Raw genomic sequence first — 24,631 nt, 5'->3', positions numbered from 1 at the left:
GGAGGCAGTGAAATTTTATCACAGCTATTGTTATTCATAAATCTTATATCTATTTTAATTCAATCTGGTTCCAGCCTCCGAGATGCTGCACCACAATTTGATTACTCCAACCATACTTTGTAACTGCTGTCAGAGGAGCCGGTGCCTCGCACCAACATCTGCCAGAACACGCCTGCTCCCCATCGCTCCGGCTCTAAATCAGCCACAGGGATGGATCTGGACCTGACATTAATATTTTTTAACTTCATCAGGACAATTAAAATGAATTGCAGCTAAATGCACACATAACAAATCCGTTTATTCCTTGCTCCATACTGGCATACTTTGCACACCTTCAAAACTTACTTCCAAGTCTGATGTTACCCAGAATTTAAGTGGGCAGAGGTGTGGTGGCCCTGATACCACACCCTGACGTGGGAATGGCTGGGCACAGGTTTCACGGGACAGCGAAATCCTTTGGAAAGCACAATTACACTGGAATGCTGCCTAAGCTCAGTGACTGCAAAGACTGCAACTAGCCATGACCAGAGCCAGATCCCCCTTCCACACACATCTCCTGGTACCCCAGGGATGCAGGCTGGGCAGGGCACTGCAATCCCAGCAACAGAGACCCAGCAGTGAGGCCAGAGAGGGCAGAAGTGACTCGCACGTGCCCCCAAGACAAAGTTAATCAAATCAGATCCACAATAATTTAAAAACAACCCCTATGCAAACTTATTTCAGATTCAAATGAGGATCATTCAACTCAGCTTAGGGGCAAAACATTTAAATAAAAAAATGCATTTTTCCACACAGAGATCTTAATCCTGGATTAATTATTTTACACACTTTCCATATTAATTAAAACAGTATTGCTTCTTTTTTAAGTTCTTTATCTACTTTCTTTGAGTAAAACTATTTAATGCAGGGGATTGTGGAAAACATTTGTTCATGATTATGCAGCATGCAGTCAAACAAGACTGAAACAAGAGCAGCATGCAAAAATGTATTTAAGGACTATCATCCCAAAATGCTGCTAAAAGCTATTAACCAGTACGTGTTAATTGCCACAGCATTCATATTAATTTTCACTTCGGGCCGACATTGTGGAATATTTCCCCTGATACATTTTAAACAAAGTTTAATTTAAGGAACTGCTTCTATCAACACTTACGAAAATTAACAGCCAAGCAATTAGCACTCATGAATTATCCCTTCCCCCATGCTTGCTACAGCATCATTTTCAAAACAGTTGCTACAAGAGAAATTGTTGGTTTTTAACCCATTACCAAAATTAGCCACCAGAAACCTTGTAGCAATACAGAGAGGCACCATTCCTCACAATAGGATTTTTAGCATCTGTCCAGTCAAAAATTACATGGACCAATTTTTATTTAAATTATCTCCAGCAGTCAAGCAAACCTACAGAACTCTGTAAGTTCAGAAAAGCCAGACTCCCTTCCAACTCCATTTGCAACTAGCCACGAAAGCAGAAATTTTAAAGAATTAAAGGCTCTTTTCATACAATATTCCTACAAAGAGTTCACAGGATTTATTAACCAAGAGGCACAACCCATGTGCTTTACGAAACATGCAAACAGGTCCAGGATTGAGGTTTACTTTAACTATTCTAAGGCAAAACTTGAAGAAAGAGTGAAGAGTAGTTACCCTGTGTTTTTTCATTTTACTCTGGCTTTTGTTCTTTACTCTATGTGTGGATTCTGTTAAGAGCTGAAGTTTTACAATGTACAGGAATCCACAGATCTGCCCTGAGTAGTGGTGGGGCAAATTGTGTGAATTCTTGAGCTGCTTAGAATGCCTCCACTGCAGTTGCATTTCACATGAAACATTCTCTGCTGTTTTGATAATGGATGAACTGATCAGGACAGGAAGAAATTAGAGTGCTTTAAAATTTTACTATTTCATAAAATCACAGAAGTGGTTATGAAAAAAGACACTAAATCTGGCAGAAAACACCTGCAGTGTGTAAGCACTGACTACACCAGCCTGGTTGGTATCACAGCACACAGCGTGTTCTGATCTGAACTGGTAAGCTGAACACGACACATCAAATGCTGGGGGGCAGGGGGAAGGCCCCTGAGGAGGGTTTCTTCCATTCCAGGCCAGTTAGGGAGCAGAGTTAGTGGAACCAGACAGGATGAGGAGCACAGACAGGGACAAAGAGCTCGACACAGTGAGCACTGAGCTCTCCTCCTGCTCTGCCCACACACCAAGAAATGAGTGTCACTGAACAGCCAGAAATCTGCAGTACCAAACTCAAATGCATAACCAAGGGCCTGGTTATAGTCATAAAGATTTCAGAGCCACTCTGATCCCCTGAGTAAATACATAATTAAGTAGGGTGTTTTTAAGACATGTTTAATTAGGCCCCTAGCCCCTCCTCACCCCCCCACCTCTCCCCAATTATGTATCATTTCCCCCAGAGATACGCAGCTCTGTTAATTATGTAAATAAGTCATGCACTATTCCCTGAAAGAATTGTATTTCTGTGAAAAACTGCTCATCTACTATCAATAAAAATAAATACCAGACCTACAATATTCCATTAAAAATAATTTTTAAAATCTCAATGTTTTTGGTTCTATATTAATGCCTGAAAATACAGCAGAACTGAAGTAGAACAACTCACAATCGTACTATGTTTCTTCTCCATCTCAGATGATCAACCAGGTATTTAAATTAGGCAATACATACAGAAGCATGGCAAATGAATTTTGTAAGCAAACTATTGACACACTTACCAGAGTAACATAAACTATGGTGTGAAAATTACTACAGTGAGATTATACTCTAACAAAATGCCCATTCAAGTATTTTGGAATGTGGAGAAGGTATTTTGATTTGTAGATCACAAATAGAGCGACATTGAGGTATCTCATTAATATCTCAATCTAACATGTAGAATGCAACTTCCTTCCAATGGACTAAACACCTGCTAAATGTATCCAACTTCAATACAGGAAATTAGGTGTTCATTATAGTCAACTACAATTTCTGTTAACACAGTAAAAATTAGCTTTGACTGTCAAAGAGGGAAGGGAAAATGCCTCAAGTTTCTGAGAAAAGAGACTTGGATATGACTGAATTACAATAGAATTCTCTTAATAAAGAAGCACATTTAAATGTTTGCCCAACTGAAATTTTGTGGCACAAGAACAGCAAACCTGGAGTTTAGAAAAAAAAGCCTCTCGTTGCTGTCAGCATGAGAGTGCTGCTGTCACCCATTAATGAGGAATTGTGAAAACCTTAGTCAGCACTAATTGCTTTATGCTAATAAGTATAAAATCACAACAGAGGAGCTTTTGCTACATGGACTTCATAGTTCAAAGGTTACCATTTCCCAAATATTCCAGATACTCCTAGATATTCCAGTGGAATTACAGATTTGACTTTCCACTTCAAGAATACTCAATAGAATATAAAATTCTTCCATCACAATGGTAATGAAGCTCAAACTTCATCCTCCCACAGGAGATTCCACAAACAAATCCAGCAGAAAACAGATCTGTGGAGTATTTATAATTGTTTTGGAACAATACGACACTGATCCATCACACCAATGTTTATATTTCAGTTTCTGGAGTTGACGAGAGAGAAAAATATTTGACAATGTGGAGTACAGGGAAGATAGTTATCCAGCACTCTGAGTGATGTCAGATCCATCTCCTGAACTGCATGTGGCCAGAAGGGAACAGCAAGGTAAGGAAGCTTAACTCTAAGGCCAGAATTTTGTAATGGAAAGGGGAGAAATGGTTCTACTGAACCTGGAACCATTACATGTGCATGTTTCTGGATAACCATTTGCAATACCTGATGGTCTGCTATGAAGTCTAATTAGAGCTTGCACAAGGCAATGCACAGGAGCACTGCCTCAGGCCTGTCCCCATCAGGGCAGGGGTCCCTGCACGTGAGATAAAAACACTGACCTTGCCGTCGAATTTGGAGTACTCGTTGAAGGGGTTGTTGAGCTGCAGTGGACACTGTTCCAGTCGCACAGAGAGGATGGACTGCTTCCCAGAACACGGGGATTTCACTCTGAAATTCTTCTTTTCAAACAGTGAGCTCAGCTCCTCGGCTGCAGATCAGAAAAGAGATTAGAGGCACTGCATGAGGAGATGTTCAGAGGCTGCTCTTACCACAGAGAGATAATATCATAAAACAGAGCACAAAATCAAATAAATAAAACAACAAATGCTTCAGCAGGGCAGGATCTACCACCATTCTTTCATAGCCCAAAGATATGAAACCATTAAGAAGTCTGAAGGATGCTACTGTTTAAGCTGAGGAAAGGACGAATTTTTCCCATACAGAGAACAGAACTGACCAGTATAAGTTCCATTTGAGTCAAGATAAAAATCAAGAGAATGGCATATTCCTGGTCTTTCTGCTTTCCTACCTCTTCCTCAATGAACAGGAAATACCAAGGAAAAGAACTGCTGACACATCTACAACACATCCTGCAAAAGCAGTTCAAACTGGGCCTGTAACATGTGACATTGTGCCACCCCATGGGACATTGTGCCACCCCACGGGACAGGATCACACTCCCCCACAATGCACCATCATGTCACCCTGCTGCCAGCACCAGGCTTGGCACTGCACCTCAGCCAAATTAACCACTTCTGCAGATTTTACTTCTCATGGTAGATTGGATATGGCCACCCCTTAAAAAAATGTCAAACCTGAAACCATCATTCCAGACCAACAGTCTCAACAACAAAAACAAAAAAAGCTTTCTAAAAACAAAGGGGATGTGAGTTCATGAGTTTTTTTGTGTGGTCTGTGAAGGTTCATAAGATTCTTGGACAAGCAGCTCCCTTTATGTGAAGAAACTGTGCTGCTGAATTTCCAGCAACATCTTAACTACAAATCTACAGTCACACTTTCAAAAAACCCTAAAAATGAGGGCTTCTGATGTTGCATGGCCACTATAAAATCAGGACAGAGCCTGGGGTGTTTCAGCACATCAGTACCAGCCGGTCTCATCTGCAAGGGACCGTGACTGAATCTGGACAAGGTTTCCCACATCTGCTCCAGGAACCAAAACCCCCAACCTCCATCAATCACTGCCTGAGAACCAACACCAGCTCGCCCAGCCCGACCTCCTGCACTTGGATTCCCTCACAGCTCACAGATTTACATCTTGCTCCTCCAGGGAAATCACAGAATCATAGAATATGCTGAGTTGGAAGGGACCCGCTCCCAAAGTGGAATGACCTGGGAATTGATCTGCAGGGAGTTGGTTCATTGCTTAGAGTGCAAAATTAAAACTTGTCAAATGATAGCTAGTCAAAAGCTCAGTTTATTTTTATCAGCAGATTGCCTGAAAATTCAGGCAGTTGGCAGAGGTGCTAAATACTGGCACTGAGAGATCCCCAAAAGGCTTGTGAGATACCAAAAAATCTTTATTTAATCCCTTTAAATGTGGCCACTTTTACCCCATTACATTGGGGGTTTTTGGTAACGAGCTCTAATACCTTTTTTTTTTTTTTTTTTAAATCTCAATTATCATTATGCTGGAGTATTATCTTCAACTGATATTACTTGGGCATTTGGAAAGGACCTTGGAATCCATTATAATGGTTTTACTGTTTCAAGTGAAAAAGCAAGCTTTTTATCTTCTAAGGAAATTTTAGTCTATGCTATATGGATTTTCCAGCTTTGGTGAGGGTGTTGGCTATAGGAGCTACTCTGTACAGGCTGAGTGCAAGGCTTTGGAAAGATTCCCTCGATATACTGTTAATTTGCATTTTATATGCTCTGAAATGAATGTATGTCAGATATAAATGCAATGCCTTTCATCTGAAAATACACAGTGTTTTATACAAAGGAGTAACCTTTGCACGCATATCTGTATTTGGTTTACATTCCAACAGGATGGAGGTCCATGACAAGTGACGCTGGAGCTGGTTCCATCAGACTACAGCACAGGACACAACAACCATTCTCCAGCATCCTTCTGGTTTGCACAGCGTCAGCCACAGGCTCAGCTTTGTCTAAAGCACAGATGAACACGGTCAGGAGGCAGCCAGATCTCCCCTCCGAGAACAGCTCTTTCTGTGGTTGTTTTCACACATATTTTTCCATAACCCCAAACTCAAGGAACCGAGTGGACAATGCCTCTCTCACACACACACATGGTGAAGAGGAAGCTGCAGAGAATATCCTTTAGGGCTCCTCTTTCTCCTGGCCTCTTCCTGCAGTGTTGTTGTTCATGCAAGTAAGGGTGCCTGGAGTTCTTACATAAGTTATTCTTTTATTTAAATCTGTTCTGCAGCAGGCAGGCACTGATCTATTTGCCTGCAACCCCAGCACATTCCTCAGAGGGGACAACTCTCACTGCTGGGGCCAGCTGATGTCTGTCTGCAGGGCAGCACAGACAGGAATGAGGTGTGATGGTGGAGCCCACAGGAATGGGATGACACGAGGGGCAAAGACTCTGTGGGAACCTGGAGTGCGAGTCAGGTCAGCGTGCAGGAACAGCAACCAGGATAGAGGAGAAAGAGAAAACTGCATCATCATCGGGCAAATGCTATAAAATATTGAGCAAAGAGTCGGAGGTTATGGTAGATTAACCTTTAAAACCTACAACTCTGCTCACAGAAGGAGAAAGGCAAAAACATTTCAGAATGCATTAACAGGGGTATCCAACACAGCTGAACACTGAATTAAGGATTAGTGCAACTGTGCTGCTCATGTGAGCAGCTTTGTTCACTCCTCTGAAAAAGATATTATAGTGCTGGAGAAGGTTCTGCAAATGACAGCCAGGGAGATATGAGGATTTAGGCAAAAAAAGGAGATTACAGAGGGACCTCATTAAGATATACACAAATTTTGAAAGAAGTAGGCATGACAGACCATACAAAGGTTTGAATGTGTGTCAAACACAACAGAAATAGAGACTAGCCTGAGCTCTAAAATAGGAGAATTTAGACAGATTCTTAATTTCATATATTACAGTTTAAACTATGTAGAACATCCAGTCACAAATACTAAATTATATAATTAAAAAAAAGAGAATCGAATATTTTTGGAGAAATCACTGATAATAGTTTTACCAAGGAAAGGCCAGATAAGCTAAGGCAGCATTTATTATGCTTGCATTTAAGTAGATCATATATACACTTGTTATTTTTACAGATTTTCACCCTATCTAAAAAAAGTAACTACAAAAATATTCTATAAAAATAAACTCCACAAAACCCTTCATTGCACCCCGTGCACCAAACACCACCGGGATTGGCTGGGAAGCCACATGGAGATCCCAATCCTGCCTTTGGAACGCAGACACCTGCCAACCGCCTGCCCCTGGAGCAGAGTCCTGTCCCTTCAGTGCCCTGGTGACAGCCAGAGCTTTGCCATCCCACATCCCCTCCTGGCACAGGAGAAAACCACGCTGAGAGGGGACAGAACGCACAAACACCGGGTTAACACCTCAGAGTGCAACAGACAATGCAGCCACTCCAATTCCTTCAACCAAACTGGGTTTAAAACACTCTTGCCTTCCCTTTTTGCCTTTGTTAACGCTGTGGAACGCCCTGGCCGTGGCACCTGCCCCCCCTGACAGCACCCACAGGAGCTGGGATCTCCTCCACGCCCTGAAAGCTCCGGGGAAAATGACACACTGCAAACGTGGCAACCACTGAAGGCAGAAATAAAACCAGCAGCAAAATAGAAGATCTTTTCTTTTACCTGAGCAAGAAGTATTTCTGTCTTTCCACTGAACGTTTTTGCATTTTATTTGATTTTGTCTCTCTTTCCGCAGACGTTCTAGTCTCTGAGCTTGAAAAGAAATATTACAACTATAAGTTTGTCAATGAAAGTTTACTATAAACAAAGACATAATTAACTACCTTTATATGAATAAAGATGTTTTATACTGCATATGTAGGGAAAAAAGTCATAAAATTTTAAAGGTGGCACCCCTGAAAAGCAAATACCAACAAAAACATGAAAATGTTCTTGATTTATAATTGAAATTAGAGGATATAAAACATTAATAGAGATCATAAAGATAGTATTAACATGGAAGAGAATAATAAAATGTGAAAACTTCTGTGATTAATATGACATTTCATTATATAAATCATTAATAACGGTCTTAAAGGAATTTTAATGCACAAATGAACTGAAGTGAATATTACATTACAGGAATAAAATTACTGTTATGAATTACTCTACCCGTTTCAAAAATTAAAGATAAATGAACTCAGACTAGACTATTAAAGTTTTAAATATAAAATCCTTTATCTAAAAATCATGAAAATTATAAAATGTCAAAGCGATATAAATTAGCACAGCTTTTTCTTCAGTGGGCTGAAACAGTTTATAGGTAGTAAAATAAATGATTTGTATCTTCACAACATTAGTCAAATCCTAAAATGAATATAATATTTCTTTACATATATTTTGACTCCATCTTCAAAATATGGTTGGAAGAAAAGCCCCAAATAGTTCTGATACCAAAGAACTTGCAGCACATAGTACCAGACAACAACTGAAATCACCTTTTTGTTAACTGAAAGAGCTTCCTTGGGGTAGAAACCTGATGGAGGCCAGCCAAGACAACGACCCCAAGAAACCACTGATGTCACAAAGTGTCCACTCAAAACAAGCAGATTAGACTGGAAAGCAGAACTAACAAAGCTGAAGGAAACAATTTGCCGGATATGTTAGCAATTTTGATGTATTGAGATAATTCATTAACTAAAATGGCTTTGCAGAAGAGATTCTAAAATGCTAAATTACTCTGATGATTTTTAGATACAATTTGAGTTCCTGAGCCCTTCCAGCAATTAAAAAACATTAATAAATATTTTCTATCCCTTCTGTTATTATTCTTTTACATTTAAGTCTTTAAACTTAATTATGGACACAGAAGTATTTTTTTTTTGCCCCCATAAAAACTGTCAACCAGAGAACTGAGAAAAAATACTCCTTTGAGGTTTAACAGCTGTAACAGGCAGTTTAAGGTACAAACACAAATGGGGACTTTGATAAGTATCTCCCGTTTGAGTCAACACGATGTGATAACCTGAATACCTCTAGGTAGCTTCCTCTTAAAGAAATAAGAAAAGTATGTCTCCTCATAAGTTTAAATATTGGGAAAACACTGTTGTAGCATAGATATTTCTACACATATAAAGAAAAATTTAAAGGTATAAAGAAAAAACTCCACATTTTTTCAGTTACTATCCAGACTGTAACTCAAAATTACCTTCCAAAACCCTTTCCTTTCAAACTGGCCATCATAAAAGATCTGTTAGATCAACATGTAAACAATGGATAAAGGAAAAACTGCACGCTAGAAGGAAGAATAAGGCATGTTTTTACCCTGTTTGATATTTTCACCCCTTGTCAAAACAACTGTACTGAAGCACAGTCAGCATTTTCACTGACTCCATCCTCTTCTTCCACCTACAGCTGATCACAAACGACCATGTGCTGTGGGACTGGGCTACAGCAACACCAAATCAGAAGGAATGATCAGCACCTATTAGAAATGTGAATTATTTAAGGCTCACTCTTGCAGGCAGCCAGTGAAAGCTTTCGGTGTGAAAAATGTCACTGCCCAAATGCCACTGTGGCTTCATCAACCGTCAGAATGAGCTGAGCCTTTGTTCCTGGTCATGGGGACCCAGAGTTTGCTGCTCTCCCACACCCAACGCATCACACAGACCAGTCTCAACCTGACGTGCCGGGGAAAAAGGCAGAAAATCATCTCCCTTAGTGTCTCAACCATGACTTCAGAATATGCCCCCAGTTGGTACCTGAAATGGCTTCAATCCATAATTCACACGGTCTACTCCCTTGGCAAAATAACCCTTCAGAATTGTTTTTGAAGCAATTCTATAAAACTTCAAACTTTGCCTCTCCTTCCTCACGAGCTCCACCGTCAGCTGACCTCTCCCAGCCCCAGCCCTGGCAGCCTGGCACCCTGCATCCCCACCAGGCCTTCCTGGCACTTTGGGCTGTAACTCAGCTTGTTTCCAAATCTCACTCTCCAGTGCAGGAGGTCGGTGCCCTGGCTTTCCTGGAATTTTTGACAACTTCCTACTTGTAAAAAGGCATTTCAGTCTCTCCAACACCGCACATATTTCCCTGGCAAGGCAGAGCACAGAGGTGCTCTCTGAGCTCTAGGTGGTGTTATAATACCTGCAGAAACCATTTGAAAAAAAATATACTGAAACAGAGAAAAAAAGAGCTCAGTACCAACCACTCTACACCAACCTTCTCATCTATATTTTACATCACAGAATGCCTGTTCATAATATTCCTCAGGTCTAAGTAGAAGTCTGGATATCCCTGATATAAAACACCACATGGGGCAGCTTTCTGCCAGTCACGACAGACTGAGCATATTTTGCAAAGGTATTCACCCTTAAACTTTCTAATTTGGTAGCTTAAACCCTAGCTCAAGGTTTTCTCAGAAATAAAATGTCAGGAGACAAAATACAGACAAATCATTCCCTTCACTGGCTCACATCAAACTTCATTCCCCTCTTTTATAACAGATACATTTGATGCCTCACTAGGTAGACTTTTTCTCAGAAAATAACTATCCTGTTCAAAAGTTAACACCCCTCCAGACAGTAACAATAGAAATATCAAAGGCTGTTCGTGTACTTTGGATTTAGATTTGATGTCTTCACAATTTGAATTTTTTTTAATATATAAAACTGACTACCTCGATGTTCCTCTGCACAGGAATAGGTAAAACAGCAATTAAAGCTCAGGTGACAGCACAGTGAAGTAACTGAATCATTACGTGTCCTTCTACAAAAGGGCCTCGACATCACAAAAGGAGAAGTTTGATAGGCACCAAGCCAGTCACGCTCTGATTTACCCACTGAGCCAGACTAAGAGAAACTGAACATAAAAGGCCGATGCTGCTGCAAACATCGCTTACCTGTGTTTGATCGTCTTCTGATTCCGAAGTCCCAGCTTGAGGTAATATCGACTGATTGGGAATAAACATAGCCCTGAGTCTCGCCATTGCTCCCCTGCGGTTCTGACCCGTTATCCCCATATGCCGACGAGGGATTAAACTTCTCCAGGTCAACATCGTGGTCGATCAGGACCATTTCACACATTCCTGTGTCATCACTGGTCACGTGCGACTGCCGAATGTGAGCAAGGATAATGGTCGGGTTGTCCAGGAAAGCCATCCTGTCCTCAAGCCCACCACCTCACTGTACTATCTCCTCTCCATCTTGTTTCATGGACACACGTACCTAAAAAATAATGTACACAGCATTTTAGGGAAAAACCCCACAAACACAGAAAGCCCAAACCCCTGATTCCAGAAAGTTATTTGGGATACACAAACCCTGACTGACTCAGGGTGAATTGTTTGCATTCTGCTCCCGTTTACTTAAGTTGCACTGATTATTGAGATGCCCTTAAGGAACAGTGGGCTTGGAGGACAGTCTGAAATCCGAGTCCCAGGACAACAGAACACAATAGAAACCTACAGACAGGTCTCAGTGCCCTACAACACATAGTTGCTGTGAGGCAACTATAGTACTGCACGTACTACACATAGGAGGACAGCGAGAAAACACACACCAGAAACATCTGCCCATGCCAACTAATCCATTTACAAAACCAGACAAGGGTTTTGGAATTCTTTTTACCGATCATAAATAACTGTGTTACTGATTTTCTTCTGCCTCTACACACCAACTCTTTCACTACCTTATTATAGACCCTTTCCAGTTTTTGTACTTCCAGGAAAAACTTTAAACATGAAGAGATTAGTGTCTCAGGGCAGGATACTGAACATCTGCTGCTGCATGGTGCTTCACACAGGGCAACTGCTGTAACACAGAGAAAGCTCTGTGACCAAATACCACATGCCCAAGCTCTACAGCACTTTGACAACAGTAATTGCCACTTACCTAAAATATTTCATTCAGAACACTCAAGCGGCCCTACGAAACAAAACAGAGGGCAAAAAGGAAAAAAACCCCAAACCACAAAACCCACACCACGTTCTCACTGTTATCTGATTTTCTGCAGCTGTGGATTTGTAGTTATGTCAATTGAATTCAAGCCTGGGCTAACTCTGAAAGGGGCAACCCCATGCCCTGCCTGGCCCTGCTCCAGGAATTCCACCACCTCCCAAAGCTGGCACCAGAACTTGTGGAGCTGTGAGCTGGATCAAAAAATGACCTGCTGAAAATAAACTGAAAAGAAAAATCATTCCTCCTGTTCAGGCAGGGAGTTCATCAGCGACTAGCTCCAAGAGCACCAGGCCCACCAAACTCGGGCAGCAGGACCAGCAGGATCCAAGCAGAGCTGCCAGCGGCTCAGGGTCATGGAGACCCCTCCCTGGAGGAGACCAGGGGGGCTCGCTCTGAGCTCACACACAGGGCAAGACTAGATGTAAATTCCAGAAGCTCAACACCCCCCCTACTTTTCTAACCAGAAACACTTTAACCTGGCTACAGAGCTCATTGTGTGTGTGTTTGGGATTTTGAGCTCAGAAACACCACAATCCCCTGTCCTTGCAAAACTGCTGTCAGCAAAAAGAAAATACCACAGGAAAAGGAATGTTTCAATCACACAAAGCCACATCCCATGAGAACCTGGTAAAGGCAGCCTGCCCTTCTCCTGGCACATTCTAACAGAGGGAAGGAAAAGAAAGGACCAGTCAAGCTTGTTCCAGGACCAGAGAACACATTTCACCATCTCCTCTGTACACGTCCAGCACACCAATGGAAAGGTGTGTTAACACAGAGAGCCTACAGAACAGCTTCTGCATTTAAACAGTTGGAAGCAAAAGTAAATCTTTATGTGGACATTCATCTAGCCATGACAAAAGCAAAATTGTGAAGGTTTATTGTAAGTTGCAAACCCACCATCCCTACCAATGTCCTCCCCACAGCAAACATCGACATCTTCTAATTACAACAATAAATAGAGACTTACAGCCTTTAGAATTTGAGACTCTTTTTTTCCCCCTCCTTTGGCCACAAATACTGTTGTGGGTTTTTTTTTCTTTTTTTGATAGACTGTCCCCTTTCTGCTTTAAAAAATATAGAGACAAATTCAGAAGTAATATATTTAACAACAGACCCAGCAGCAAGAAGGAATTCAATAAAGGAATGGTAGAGAAATAATCCTGACATGCTGCTGGTTATTAATATACTACTGCTACCATACATTGTAATAAATTATGCTATTAGTGAAATTCACTCCAGCAGGATCCTTGGAGACCCTCAAAGCCCAACTGGGCATGGCCCAGAGCCTCGCTGGCCCTGCCTGGAGTCGGGAGTTGGATGGGATCTCCAGAGGCTCCTGCCAGCCTTGGCAGCGCTGTGCTCCATGCTCTATTTTTAATTTTCTCTTTCCATCAGACTAAGTAGGGCTGCTCCTGAAAGGTCCCGCCTGTCCCCTGTGGGAGAGGCCACAAGGAAATGTCCCACCTGAAGGTATCACTGATGCACTCGAGGCCCTGACGCTGCCCCAGTGGGACCGGTGTTGTGTGGCTTAGAGAGCACAGACACCACCAAGCACAGGGCATGGCTACTTCAAACTGTGCGTTGGGAATGCTCTTTGAATTGAATTCTTTCTACTCGGCTGATTAGGAAAGGCCACATGTACCTGCAAGCGGTAAAAACTTGTTTAAATAAGCAACAGCCCCAGGCACTGGAAAGGTCTGCAAACTCCCAATCAAAAATTACTGCTGCCCCATCAATGTGTCATATAAATGTTGGCATGTTAATTGTGTATTTATAAGATTGTTAATGGTTAGTTAATTTACCTCCCACACTATTATTGTACTTGAAATGATTTAATGTCTGCTGAGGGAGTTAACAACATGTAACAGCAGATGCGAGAGTTTTACCTTTATACTCTGCACCCCGACTTCCTGTCATTAACAGTCATGTGCTAAATCAGCCAAGCTTCTTCCCAACTGTACATGTGCAGTGACTTTTCCCAGAAACCCCAACGGTGAGAAAGTGCCAGAAATTCTGTTTCAAACTCTAAGGTTTGACACAAAATTACAGATCCAAGATCAATTTCTAGATCTGCTGAGATCTGCCAACACAACCTTTCTGCGTTCCTACACCCACACACCATCCACAAGAAGGAGATATATTTAATGGAATTCAGGGACTTTCTGAGCATCAGTAACTTATACATTCTCTAATCATACATTAAAAAGAATTCTTTAATACTTGTATTATATAAATAATATCGCATGATTGAATAACTTACTTTGGAGACAGCTGTCAAACATACTCTATGCAAACACTAAATATCAAAAATCAATGTGAAATCTCTAAAACTTTCACAGTATTTCTGTACTAAAGCATACACAGGCTGGGGTTTTGATTGTCAAACACTTGTGATTCATCACACAGGTGGACAGAGCACTTCACTTTCTTCCTGATCTTTATTATTCATGTCTGACTTTCTGCACATTATTTGATCAACACCCCAGGAATGAATGTGCCTTCTCCCCTTCTCCCTGGTCCCATTGCTGTGTTCCTGATGTGCTCCAAGGCCCCTGTGGAGCACAGCCCCCCCATTAATCTTCTGCAGCTACAGAACATCCCCAAAGATGTCAAATTGCACCATCAAGAGGCTGAACGACTCGCCAGGATTCACAGGAACTTTGTGGCAGAATCAGACAGCTGCATCTCAGTCTACTATTTTTATCAGCAGTATTCCTCTTCCAGTACCCCACGGCTATATTTATGGCATCGATAGACTCTCCCAGCGAGGGAAGCAGGGCTTTATGCAGATCAGCCTCATTCATAACCCGGCACACAATGAGAATACAGAGCGTGCTAACAAACGATTCCGTTCTCAGGAGGTGACACAGAGGTCTTGAAAAAGGATCTGCAGCTACACAGATTGCACCTTAAACACACAGCTGAATTTGGGGAGGCAACTTCATCATCACAACACGTTAACCGTTCTTGTGACCCTCCCGCTCGCTTGATACACTGTGTTTATTTAAATATTGTCTCGCTTTCCTCTTTCCCCACCAAAAACCCCACCCAGAGTATTCATATCTGCATGTCAGCCTACATCAGGTGACAACGAGATACCAAGGCAAGTGTGAGATAAGGGCAAAGGACAAGTTAAACACATACCTCACGACTGCCATCCTCCCCATCCACCTCGTGCCAGCACAGACGGCAGCAGGCACAGCTGGAACCCCGCTCCGTGCTGCACCCACCCACCGGTGGGACTGCGACCATGTGCCAGCCCCTGCTCACTGCTGTTCTCAGAGCAAACCGCTGACCTTGAGCGTGAAAAATGCTGAGCGCAGGCTACCTCACTTTTGGGAGAACAGTTATTTTGGAACGCATTTTCTGGCCTGTTTTAAATAGACGTGGTTGAATTTGATAAAACCCCTCCCTCTCGCCGCCCAGCACGAGGGTCTCGTCTCTGCCCCCACACCTGCATGAGAGCTGGGACAGGCTGTGCCTCCCCTCCAAATCTGCCAGCACTGGGGCAGGACCCCACCCCTGCCACCCACTGCTCCCACCTGCAGGCTCCTGACAGGTTTTCCAGCAGAACTATGGATTTCGCTTGGCAATGTGACACTAGTGCCAACAGGCACTCCCACACCCCGTCAGGAGCTCACGGACTCCAGGTTGGAAACTCCCAGCTCCACCGAGGGCCGACTGAAGGACGCTGTTCCTAAACTGCCCAGGCAGCACTGCCTTTCCATGGCATCCTGCCACTGGTCAGAGCACAGGAAATACTTTCCTCACACAAAGTGTTGATATGTTTGCCTTTCATGCTTTAAAATACATCACACAGAGCACACATGAAATTTGCTCACAGACCTCTAAATAAGTTGTAAGAAACGATAAAATCAGAGAAAACTGCAAGCAACTAAAAATGTTCTGCTGCAGGAAAGAGCTACAACTTCGAAATTCCACCAATTTCAATGGAATAATTTTAAGAATCATTCAGTTTCAATGGCTAAAAGCAGCTCTAAGTTCTCCACAAAACTCTCAAGCCAATTCCTGCAAGACATTTTCCTCTCTAAATTATAAAATAAGAAGTGAGAAGCAGGAAAAAAATTTCCTCTCTCCTATTCTGCAAAGCTGTAGCTTGCCTTTTTTTTTTTTTTTTAGAAGAAAATACGTTTTAATTGACTGCTCTCCTTAAAGAAGTAATAAACAATTAAAGCCCTATCGAAGGTAAACAAAAATATTCCAAAGACACACCTTGTGGAAGGTATGACCTGGATCCAAAGCAATTACTAACAAACTTAAAACACAGAAGGCTGGAAGAATTATATACAATTACAGGTCATCTTATCACTCAAGGGCTTCCACAGTCACTGGACTCAAACACCTCTGACTGGAGCTCTTTAAAGTGATCTTAAAAACTAATGAAAAAGATGAGCAGATTAGAATTAAAAATTGATTTTTCCCCCAACGTCGTATAAGCAGGAACAGGACAGCGTGAACATACTTCAAAATTTATGATTCAGGTTATATGAAATAATTTTCCAGTGAACTTCTGTCTGCAATTGCAACAGAAATGGTTCTGGTTATCTGCATTTGCAGCAGCACAAATAATCAACCCCTCGAATGCAGACAGACCCTGGGCAGGCAGGATAAAGGAAAGTGAACTGCAATATATGAACATTCAAGTCTATGTTTCAGCAAAAGCTCAAGTGCATTTAAGAGTGAATACTTATCTGGAGAAGCTGTCACTCACACTCTGGGTCCTATCATTAAAAAGGAAATAATCATTTACAGTCATTTAAAGAGGCTCTCTCACAAGGGAGACTGGAATTGGGAAGTTATGATGAGCAAACACTACATTACACACAACTTCCAACAAATTATTTGTTCATTTCCAGACCTGTAAATCAATCTGGCATTAGCTCTATATTTCTGAACCGCTTGGAATTTGGCAATATTTTTATTGTCATATTAATCAGGATGCAAATTACACCGATTCCGATATTTTAATTATTGGGCTTTAGAGGAGGGAGAAAATACTGGGAAGTGTTCACTCTCCTCTTTCCTGATCTTGTCAAATCTTCATTTAATTGTAGACAAGTTGATTCTCCACTAACCTGAGCTATCTCGCATCAAGATTTTAAGCAAATAAATAAGTATAAAAAATGCAGAGATTATAAATTAGGGCAGACAAATCTGTATCTAGACTCGTGCCTGCAAAGAGCATTCTATCAATATAGTGAAATGCTAATCTCCTAATTAACAACCTAATTAGGTAATTATGGCTTTGCAGAGGGATGCCTAAATGAAATATGACAACATGGTCACCTCTTTATATGGCACCTGTGGGCCTTTTCAGCTGTCACTGCCGAGAGTGCAATATCAATTTGAACAGATGACAAAGTGTTGTCATTTTTCATTCGGATATTGTGCTGAATGCTGGGACCGAGGCCGTTTGGAGATGCAGCATCCTGCCTGGGCTTTGCCTCATCTAAATATGTGCAAACACTTTGCTTAATTTTTAATGCCTTGATTATGCTTGTTTTCTCGTGCTGGCTGCAGGCATTCCCTGACACACACCACAGCTGCAGGGTCACACTGGGATGACCCACCACCCCCAATCCCCCATGACCCAATTTCACAGCATGTGTGCAGGAGAATTTACTATCCAGAAAAAATGTCTGAGTATTTGAATTAATTTTTGAGGTTTAACTGTTCTGACTTTAAAGTAACAAACACAGAATACCTTTTAAATAACATATTACCACTTCCCTTTTTTACTTTTATTCCTGATGAAGGCCTTTTTCCAGGAATGGGGAACAGCAGATCCTGTGCAGGAGTGGGTGAAGCTGACAGGACTTTTTCATGGAAAGTTGGGAAGGAACACATTCAACAACAGCACTTTTATGAGGAACATGAACTGTCACTCACATGCTAAAAGACAATTTGCTTGAACATTTATTCCTAAAAAACATGAACCTGTTGGAGTGAGTCTGGAAGAAGCCACCAAGATGATTAGAGGGATGGAGCACCTCTCCTATGGGAAAAGGCTGAGGGAACTGGGATTATTCAGCACGGAGAAGGGAAGGCCTGGGGGTGATGTACTTGTGTCCTTCCAGGCTCACAGTGGTTACCTTGGCTGGACCTGGGACACAGCCTGGGACACGCTGAAGGTCCAGCCAGCCCACAGGCCCTCAGCACATCCTGTGCACAGCTCTGCACCGGCACCACAGAGGGGCTCGCTGGGTCCCGACACTGCTGGTGCTCTTGGGTTCACCTGAGGTTTGGGCACCAAACAGCAGCACCTGTCAAAACAAACACTGCTGGGTTTGCATCTTCCATCTTCTTCTGTTTGTTGCCATTGTACTCCTGAGTGCATGAAAATACTTTTAGTGTATACAAATGATGCTCACTTTTGTAGAGTATGATAGGGTGCGAGTTGCTTCTGACTTCAGAAACGCTCATGGCAACCAGACCTATTGAAAAATGCCCGAGACCTCCAGCCCCTTTGGGACTCTATGTCAAATGCAACTGGACAGTTTCACATTTCTGCAGCAAAATATGAATCTGACACTCCTCTGGCTTTTAATTTTGGATCCGCCTCCTTCAAGAGCACACAAAACACACTCAAGGAGCTTTGATTTACTTTCAGAATAACGGGTTTAGATACAACACTCCTCAGGCAATAAGGAAACAAGGCAGGGACTGCCCTTGTGCTGCCTTGGATAAGAAACTGAGCCGACAGACAGTGAACAGCAAGGCACCACACTTTGATGGAGCTCCTCAGCTCACACACGCAGTTAATATTAAAACACAGCCTGCGGTCTGTGTCAGAGGCACTAACAGAAAAGCCCTCAAGAACTGCTGCTGCAAGACCTGAGGCAGCACCTCCCTGCACGGCCCATCCCGGGCGTGGGGCTGCAAACCACCGACAGCCCTGTGAGAGCACTCTGCTCCCACACCCTGCACCCCACAGCTCAAACCTGCCCCGGGTGCTCTGCTCCCACACCCTGCACCCCACAGCTCAAACCTGCCCCGGGTGCTCTGCTCCCACACCCTGCACCCCACAGCTCGAAGCTCCCCCTCCCAGCACCTGAAGGGGAAGAACTGAAGAGAGCCTGAGCTCTCCCCGCCTTCCTCAGCAAGTGTCATTTGCCCTTGGACATCAGAAAAAATTTTGGACATCAGGAGGAATTTCTTCATGGAAAGGATGTTCAGGCATTGGAAGGGGCTGCCCAGGGAGGTGGTGGAGTCCCCATTCCTGGAGGTGTCCAAGGAATGACTGGAGGTGGCACTCAGTGCTCCAGGCTGGGTGACAAGGTGGGGATGGGCCAAAGATGGACTTGATGGTCTTGGAGGGCTTTTCCAACCTCAATGATTCTGTGATCTCCAAAAGCGCTGCCAGACGGGAGATGGGCTGGTCCTATCCAGGGCTGTGACTCACATCCTGTTCATTTGATGTCCCAGTTGTTGCTATGACTGACCTTTCCATACGGGTGCCTACTTTTCACGCTCACAACTTCGGAAGGTTGGCAACATTCTTGCTACAGAATGTGTAACACAGATCCCTGTGCCAGGCTGCTTCACCTGCTGAGGCTTTTGCTGATCCAACAAGAAATGCACACAAGATCGCAGCTGTTACTTGTTATTTTAACATTTGTTATTTGTTATTTTAACATTTGTTACTTGTTGCAACTGGGTGAAACAGTTTAACCAACAAACAGATGAGGAAAGAGTGTAATAACACAGACCTGAAACATGACTGAAACAGAAATGTACTAAATTGGCTCTAATTCCCTGCTTCAGTTATTTCTGTACAAGTCTATATGCAGAGACTGATCTCAATTTATTTTTAATCTAACCCAAAAAAGTGTCCGTGAATGGAGCTGTTCTGAATTTGGAAACGTAACTGAGAGAGTTTTAATTCCCAGCCTTGAATCTACTTGATAATCCCCTGACACCTAAAATTGTGTAGAACACAGTCAGGAAATCCAAGCTTGGCTCTGGTATCTTCATTTAGGCAACCACCAAACTCCCACTAGCACTGAAATCAACGCGCTTCATGTCTCCTGGACACCTTTCCTGCTCCATTACATTGCTCCTGCGGTGCAGATGCCAGTTCTGATGGCACTCGCCAACAGGTGAAGAAATGAGAGCCCCATCCAGCAATACATTTGGGCTCCATCGTGCCAAAAGTGCCCTCCTGGGAACACCCGGGCAGGCAGAGCCCTGTCCTGCGGGCTGCAGGAGCAGCCAGGAGCAGGGACAGGGTGCGTGTGACAGGGACACGGGGGGTGTGAGGGGCTATTCCGATGAAGGGTGGGCACCAGGCTGAGACCCTGCGAGCCTCCCGGAGCGCAGCCGCTCCCAGCGCAGTGCGGGGGTCCCCGCCCGGCCCGCTCTGCCGCTCGTCCCACTCACCTGTTCCCGGCTGCCCTCGCTGTCGGACGCTCGTCTGACCCGCTCCGTTTGCCCCTCGCCGGGCTCCTCCCGCCCGGACCCCGCGGGGCGGCCCCGAGCCATGTCCCGGGCGGGCTGACACCCCCGGGGCCGCGCCCCGCACTGCGCGGGAGTCCCGCGGCGGCTCCGGGAAGGACTGCGGGGGTCACGGCGCGGAGCAGCCCGCGGGGCCGCGGGCAGCGGCGGCCCCGGCCCCTCCCCACCCCGCACTTACCGGCGTCGCCGCCGCCGCTCCGGGCCGGGCCGGGCCGCGCAGCCGCTTCCGGGGCCGGGGCCGGCGGGACGGGCGCGGGGCCGCGCGCGACCCGGAAGCGCCGCGGCCGCGGAAGTGACGGCGCGGAACGGGCGGGGCGGCGGCCCCGGGACGGCTCCGGGAGCGCCGCGGGCACACACCCGGTGTGGGGCACGGGCTTCCACGGCACGGCCACCGGGGCCCTGGAGCACCGGGCTGGCACCGGCGACACCCGCGGCGGCTGCAGCAGCGCTCCCCGGAGCCGCGCGCGGGAGGCTTTTCTGAGGGGAATCGCGCCAGTCTTAATTCCGATTTCTTGCTTGAAACGCTGTGAGGCTTGTGTTTGTTTGATGGTTCTAAAACAAACCTGCACTCGATGTACAAACACAAACGGGACGAACGTGAAACAGAGGGGACAGCTGCACAGGGCAGTGACTGACCGTGGGTTACCCAGGAGCTCGGGTAGCCCTGGGCTGGCTCTACACGGGGCCTCACCTCACAGCCCCGGCCTCACAGAGCCGTGCATGTTCCCCGGAGCGCCCAGGGTTCCTTTTCCTGTCGGTGCCTGTTCCTGGACCGCTGGCCGTGTGTCCCTGTCACCTTTCCAGGCTTGCTGGTGCAGGCTCCACAATCTCCCGTGAAGTAATGAGACTGCTGGTTAATCCCAGAGGAAGGCCTGACCTGGCAGTCTCAGCAGCTGCACACATCGAAAAACAGCCCTTAAGAAGGACAGGGAACAGCACAGCACAAGTGCCACCGAGGGCTCCTGAGCTGAGGTCCTTGTGAAGAGAAGGTGACATTGTCTGGCAGCAGTGGGGGAGTAAGGGCAGGCACTGGAGCTGCCCCAGCACAGGGCAGATCCCAGGGAACCCCTGGCAGGAGGTGGCAGAGCAAAGAGCTCTGGGGTGACTGGACTCAGCTTCACGAAACAGTACAAAAACTCCCGCAGCACAGCTCAGGTACCAGTGGAACTGTCCTTTCCATCTGTGAGACTTTGCACTTGAACCAAATGCAAACAGATCTGTGAAATACTTGCAATAATACCAATTAAAAAATACCTTTGGAGCAGCAGTCTTAGTAAAGTTGGATGACCCTGAGAACTCATTGGCTCAGACCGGACATTGGTGGGATAATCAAAATGGAAGGCGATTGGAATGTGAATGAACTTGTTAATTGCTAGGACAGTGAGAGCACAGACTTGTTGACCAGGAGCCATCCCTATTCCCCGTGAGATGGATAAATGGTTCCAGATGATACAGTGGCATCCAGGGCCTGAGTGAAGATGTGGGGATGTCAGCTGGGATTGAGAGGAGCTGGGAGCTCTGCTTGAGCAACAGCGAGCTGGAGGCGTCAACAGACACCCGGGAAGGCCAGACAGGGATGAAGTTTGGACATGGCTCCACTGAAACCATCTGCCACAGACGGAGTGAGTTAAGGATCATTTTAATTGCTACTGTAGCTCTTTATCACACCTACACGTGGTTTCCCTTCCTCGAAAGGTCTCTGGGGTAACAGCTATGTTACACACTGTCTAAAGTGTGGAAAAAAGGGTCAGTTGCATGAGGGGTGTCCCACGAGAGGACAATTTGTGGAGGGTGGCAGTGATCTGCAAATAACCCCTCAGGGAAAGAAGCGTTAATTTCCCTTGGTGGCTGTGTTTTTTTTTCTGTTCCCATTTCCGGGGATCTGTGAAGATTTGCAAAAAGGTAATTTGAAATTAGCCCCGGCAACGCAGGGCCCGAGCTGCTCCGCGGGGTCGCGCTCGGGGCACGGGCGGGCCTGCCCCAGCAGCTGCCTCATCCTGCGCCCGGGCTGCACCGCACGGCCGAAACCGAACCGGGCCGGGGGAACCGGGACCGAACCGGGCCCGGCGCTCCCAGAGGGGCCGCGCGGCCTCGGCCGCGTCACCACGGCAACGGGGGCGGGCCCGGGCCGCGAGCCCCGCCCCGTGACCGTTCGAACAGACCAATCACAAGTTCCTCCGCCGCGGGCGGGGCCTGCTCGGGGCCGGGCGGGCGCGGCACCGCCCCTCGCACGCCGATTGGTCAGCGCTGCCGGCGGCGCCCGCTCTGTCGAGCGGCGGTTGGTCAGCGCGGCCGTCGCTCCCGCGCGGGGCCCCGCCCCCCGCGCGCCGCGGGAGCGCGGGCGCCGCCGGGCCCGGCGGGAGGAGCGCGGGCGGAGCGGGGCGGGCGCGGCCCGGGCGGGGCGGGGCGGCGGGGCCGGCGGGGCGGGGCCCGCGCTCCGCTCCCTCTCGCGCGCCGCTCGGCTCCTTCACAGGGTGACACGTCTGCGGTGAGTGAGTGGCGTTGGCAGCCTGTCAATCCCTCACCGGAGCGGCCATCAAACAACATAAAACACGCGCGGGCACCGGGCGCGGGGCTCATAAATTCCGGCGGGCCGATATTTTTGCACATTGTTTTGCAGAGAGTGTGTAATTAATTTTTTTACAGTTCTTTCCCCGTTATTTCCGCTCTTTTCTTTGCACAAGTTCAAACTTTTGATTGCTGCTGTCTCACCCCCGTGCACAGACTTAGGATCGTTTGTTATTTGGGGGGGAGGGCGATTAATTTTTTTTTTTCCCTCTGTGATTGTGTTTTCTTGGCTTTTTTTTATGTTGCAATTTGGGGGTGGGGGTGTTCGCTGGTTTGTTGTGGGTTTTGCTGTTTGCACCCTCCCAACTTCTGAAGGATTTGAAAGCGAGTTTTTTTGATTTTGTATTTAATTTTTTTTTTTTAATTTTGCCTTTTTGCAAAGAAGATTTTTGGACAAGTGGGGAAAGACATAAAAAGCGACAATAAAAATAAAAAAGGGAAAAAAAAAAGCTTTGGAGGAAGATTGTACCAGGAAAACCTCACAGAAACCTGCTCAGCTCATTTATCCGAGGCACCAATATGATGATGATGAAAGAAGATTGTAACTAAAGAAGAGAGTGATTTACTGCCCTGGGAAGGAGAAGAGAGTGGAATAAACAGCTGAGATCCGGTCAAAACACAAATACTACTTTTTTTTTTTTATTATTATTATTATTGTTTTGTTTGGCTTTTTTTTTCCCCTTTTTTTTTTTGTGGTGTGTGTGCAGAGCGCGGTCGGGAGCGCGGCACTGGGACTGAGCGGGGCAGGCGCTGCCGTGACCGCCCGGAGCGCGGCCCGGCCCGGAGCCATGGACGATCAGTCCAGGATGCTGCAGACTCTGGCCGGCGTGAACCTGGCCGGGCACTCGGTGCAGGGGGGCATGGCCCTGCCGCCTCCCCACGGACACGAAGGGGCCGACGGCGACGGCAGGAAGCAGGACATCGGCGACATCCTCCATCAGATCATGACCATCACTGACCAAAGCCTGGATGAGGCACAAGCAAAGTTGGTTTCGTCTAATTAAACCTTGTCCTTTTTTTAAATTATTATTATTATTCTTTTTTTTTTTAGTTTTATTTTTGGTGTGTGTGTGTGGTTTTTGTTTCTCTTCTTCCTGCTCCTCTGCGGAGACCCGGAGTCTCACAATTAAGAGCAACTTCTTGGGGCCGTAGGAGAAATTATCAGCAGCCAAGGCAGAGCCAAAGTTGCTATTTAATGATTTCTTTCCTTAAAAAAAAATAGATATAATAAATGGAGAAGTATGCGATGGTTCTGCCGTCGCTGTGTTGCACGGGAGGCAGTGGCTGATCCCTGCCCGTTCCCGCTGGATACTGTCCGGTGGACACCGGCCTCTGCGCCGCCGTCTGTCCGGCCGTCTGTCCGTCCGGCCATCCCTAAAAGTACAACTTTGTCCCTTTCTTTCTTTCTTTCTTTCTTGTCTCAAAGTGGCGGCAGATGGATTATAAACCTGACCAGATACTGCTGCAGGAGAGGGGGGTGTGTGTGTGAATAAAACCCAAACCAAACCCTGGCTGTATTAAATCACAATAAATACAAAAACAATGTTAACTCTGCGCCATCCCCTCCCCCCCATTCTCCTTAATAAATCAGTTCTAATATCGCAAGAGGGGGACAAGGTGTG

The 24,631-nt window shown here is 45.5% G+C and overlaps 2 protein-coding genes across 10 annotated transcripts in view; one reads left to right on the top strand and one right to left on the bottom strand.

Moving 5' to 3' along the window:
- Nucleotides 1-20,657, bottom strand: part of MAPKAP1 (mitogen-activated protein kinase associated protein 1) — an 81,665-nt gene extending 61,008 nt beyond the window's left edge. Inside the window, exons 1-4 of one of the 3 annotated variants that reach the window (XM_027892997.1) lie at nucleotides 20,620-20,657; nucleotides 10,910-11,234; nucleotides 7,693-7,782; nucleotides 3,927-4,075 (exon numbers count right to left, since the gene is read on the bottom strand). In XM_027892997.1, the coding sequence (XP_027748798.1) occupies nucleotides 3,927-4,075; nucleotides 7,693-7,782; nucleotides 10,910-11,168 (498 nt within the window). In that variant the 5' untranslated portion in view covers nucleotides 11,169-11,234; nucleotides 20,620-20,657. Of the gene's footprint in view, nucleotides 1-3,926; nucleotides 4,076-7,692; nucleotides 7,783-10,909; nucleotides 11,235-13,852; nucleotides 13,959-20,366; nucleotides 20,421-20,619 lie in introns of those variants that run through there. The other 2 variants (XM_027892999.1, XM_027892998.1) reach the window with 2 other exon arrangements.
- A 2,211-nt stretch (nucleotides 20,658-22,868) lies between these two features.
- Nucleotides 22,869-24,631, top strand: part of PBX3 (PBX homeobox 3) — a 99,423-nt gene continuing 97,660 nt past the window's right edge. For 2 of the 7 annotated variants that reach the window (XM_027892990.1, XM_027892996.1), the window contains exon 1: nucleotides 22,875-23,994. In XM_027892990.1, the coding sequence (XP_027748791.1) occupies nucleotides 23,798-23,994 (197 nt within the window). In that variant the 5' untranslated portion in view covers nucleotides 22,875-23,797. Of the gene's footprint in view, nucleotides 23,995-24,631 lie in introns of all 7 variants that reach the window. The other 5 variants (XM_027892994.1, XM_027892992.1, XM_027892991.1 and 2 more) reach the window with 5 other exon arrangements.

Source organism: Empidonax traillii, unplaced genomic scaffold (genome assembly GCF_003031625.1).
Source record: "Empidonax traillii isolate 1590-97213 ecotype Southwest subspecies unplaced genomic scaffold, ASM303162v1 scaffold375:size1330703, whole genome shotgun sequence".
Classification (NCBI taxonomy): domain Eukaryota; kingdom Metazoa; phylum Chordata; class Aves; order Passeriformes; family Tyrannidae; genus Empidonax; species Empidonax traillii.
This window is presented reverse-complemented; position numbering and strand designations above follow the sequence as displayed.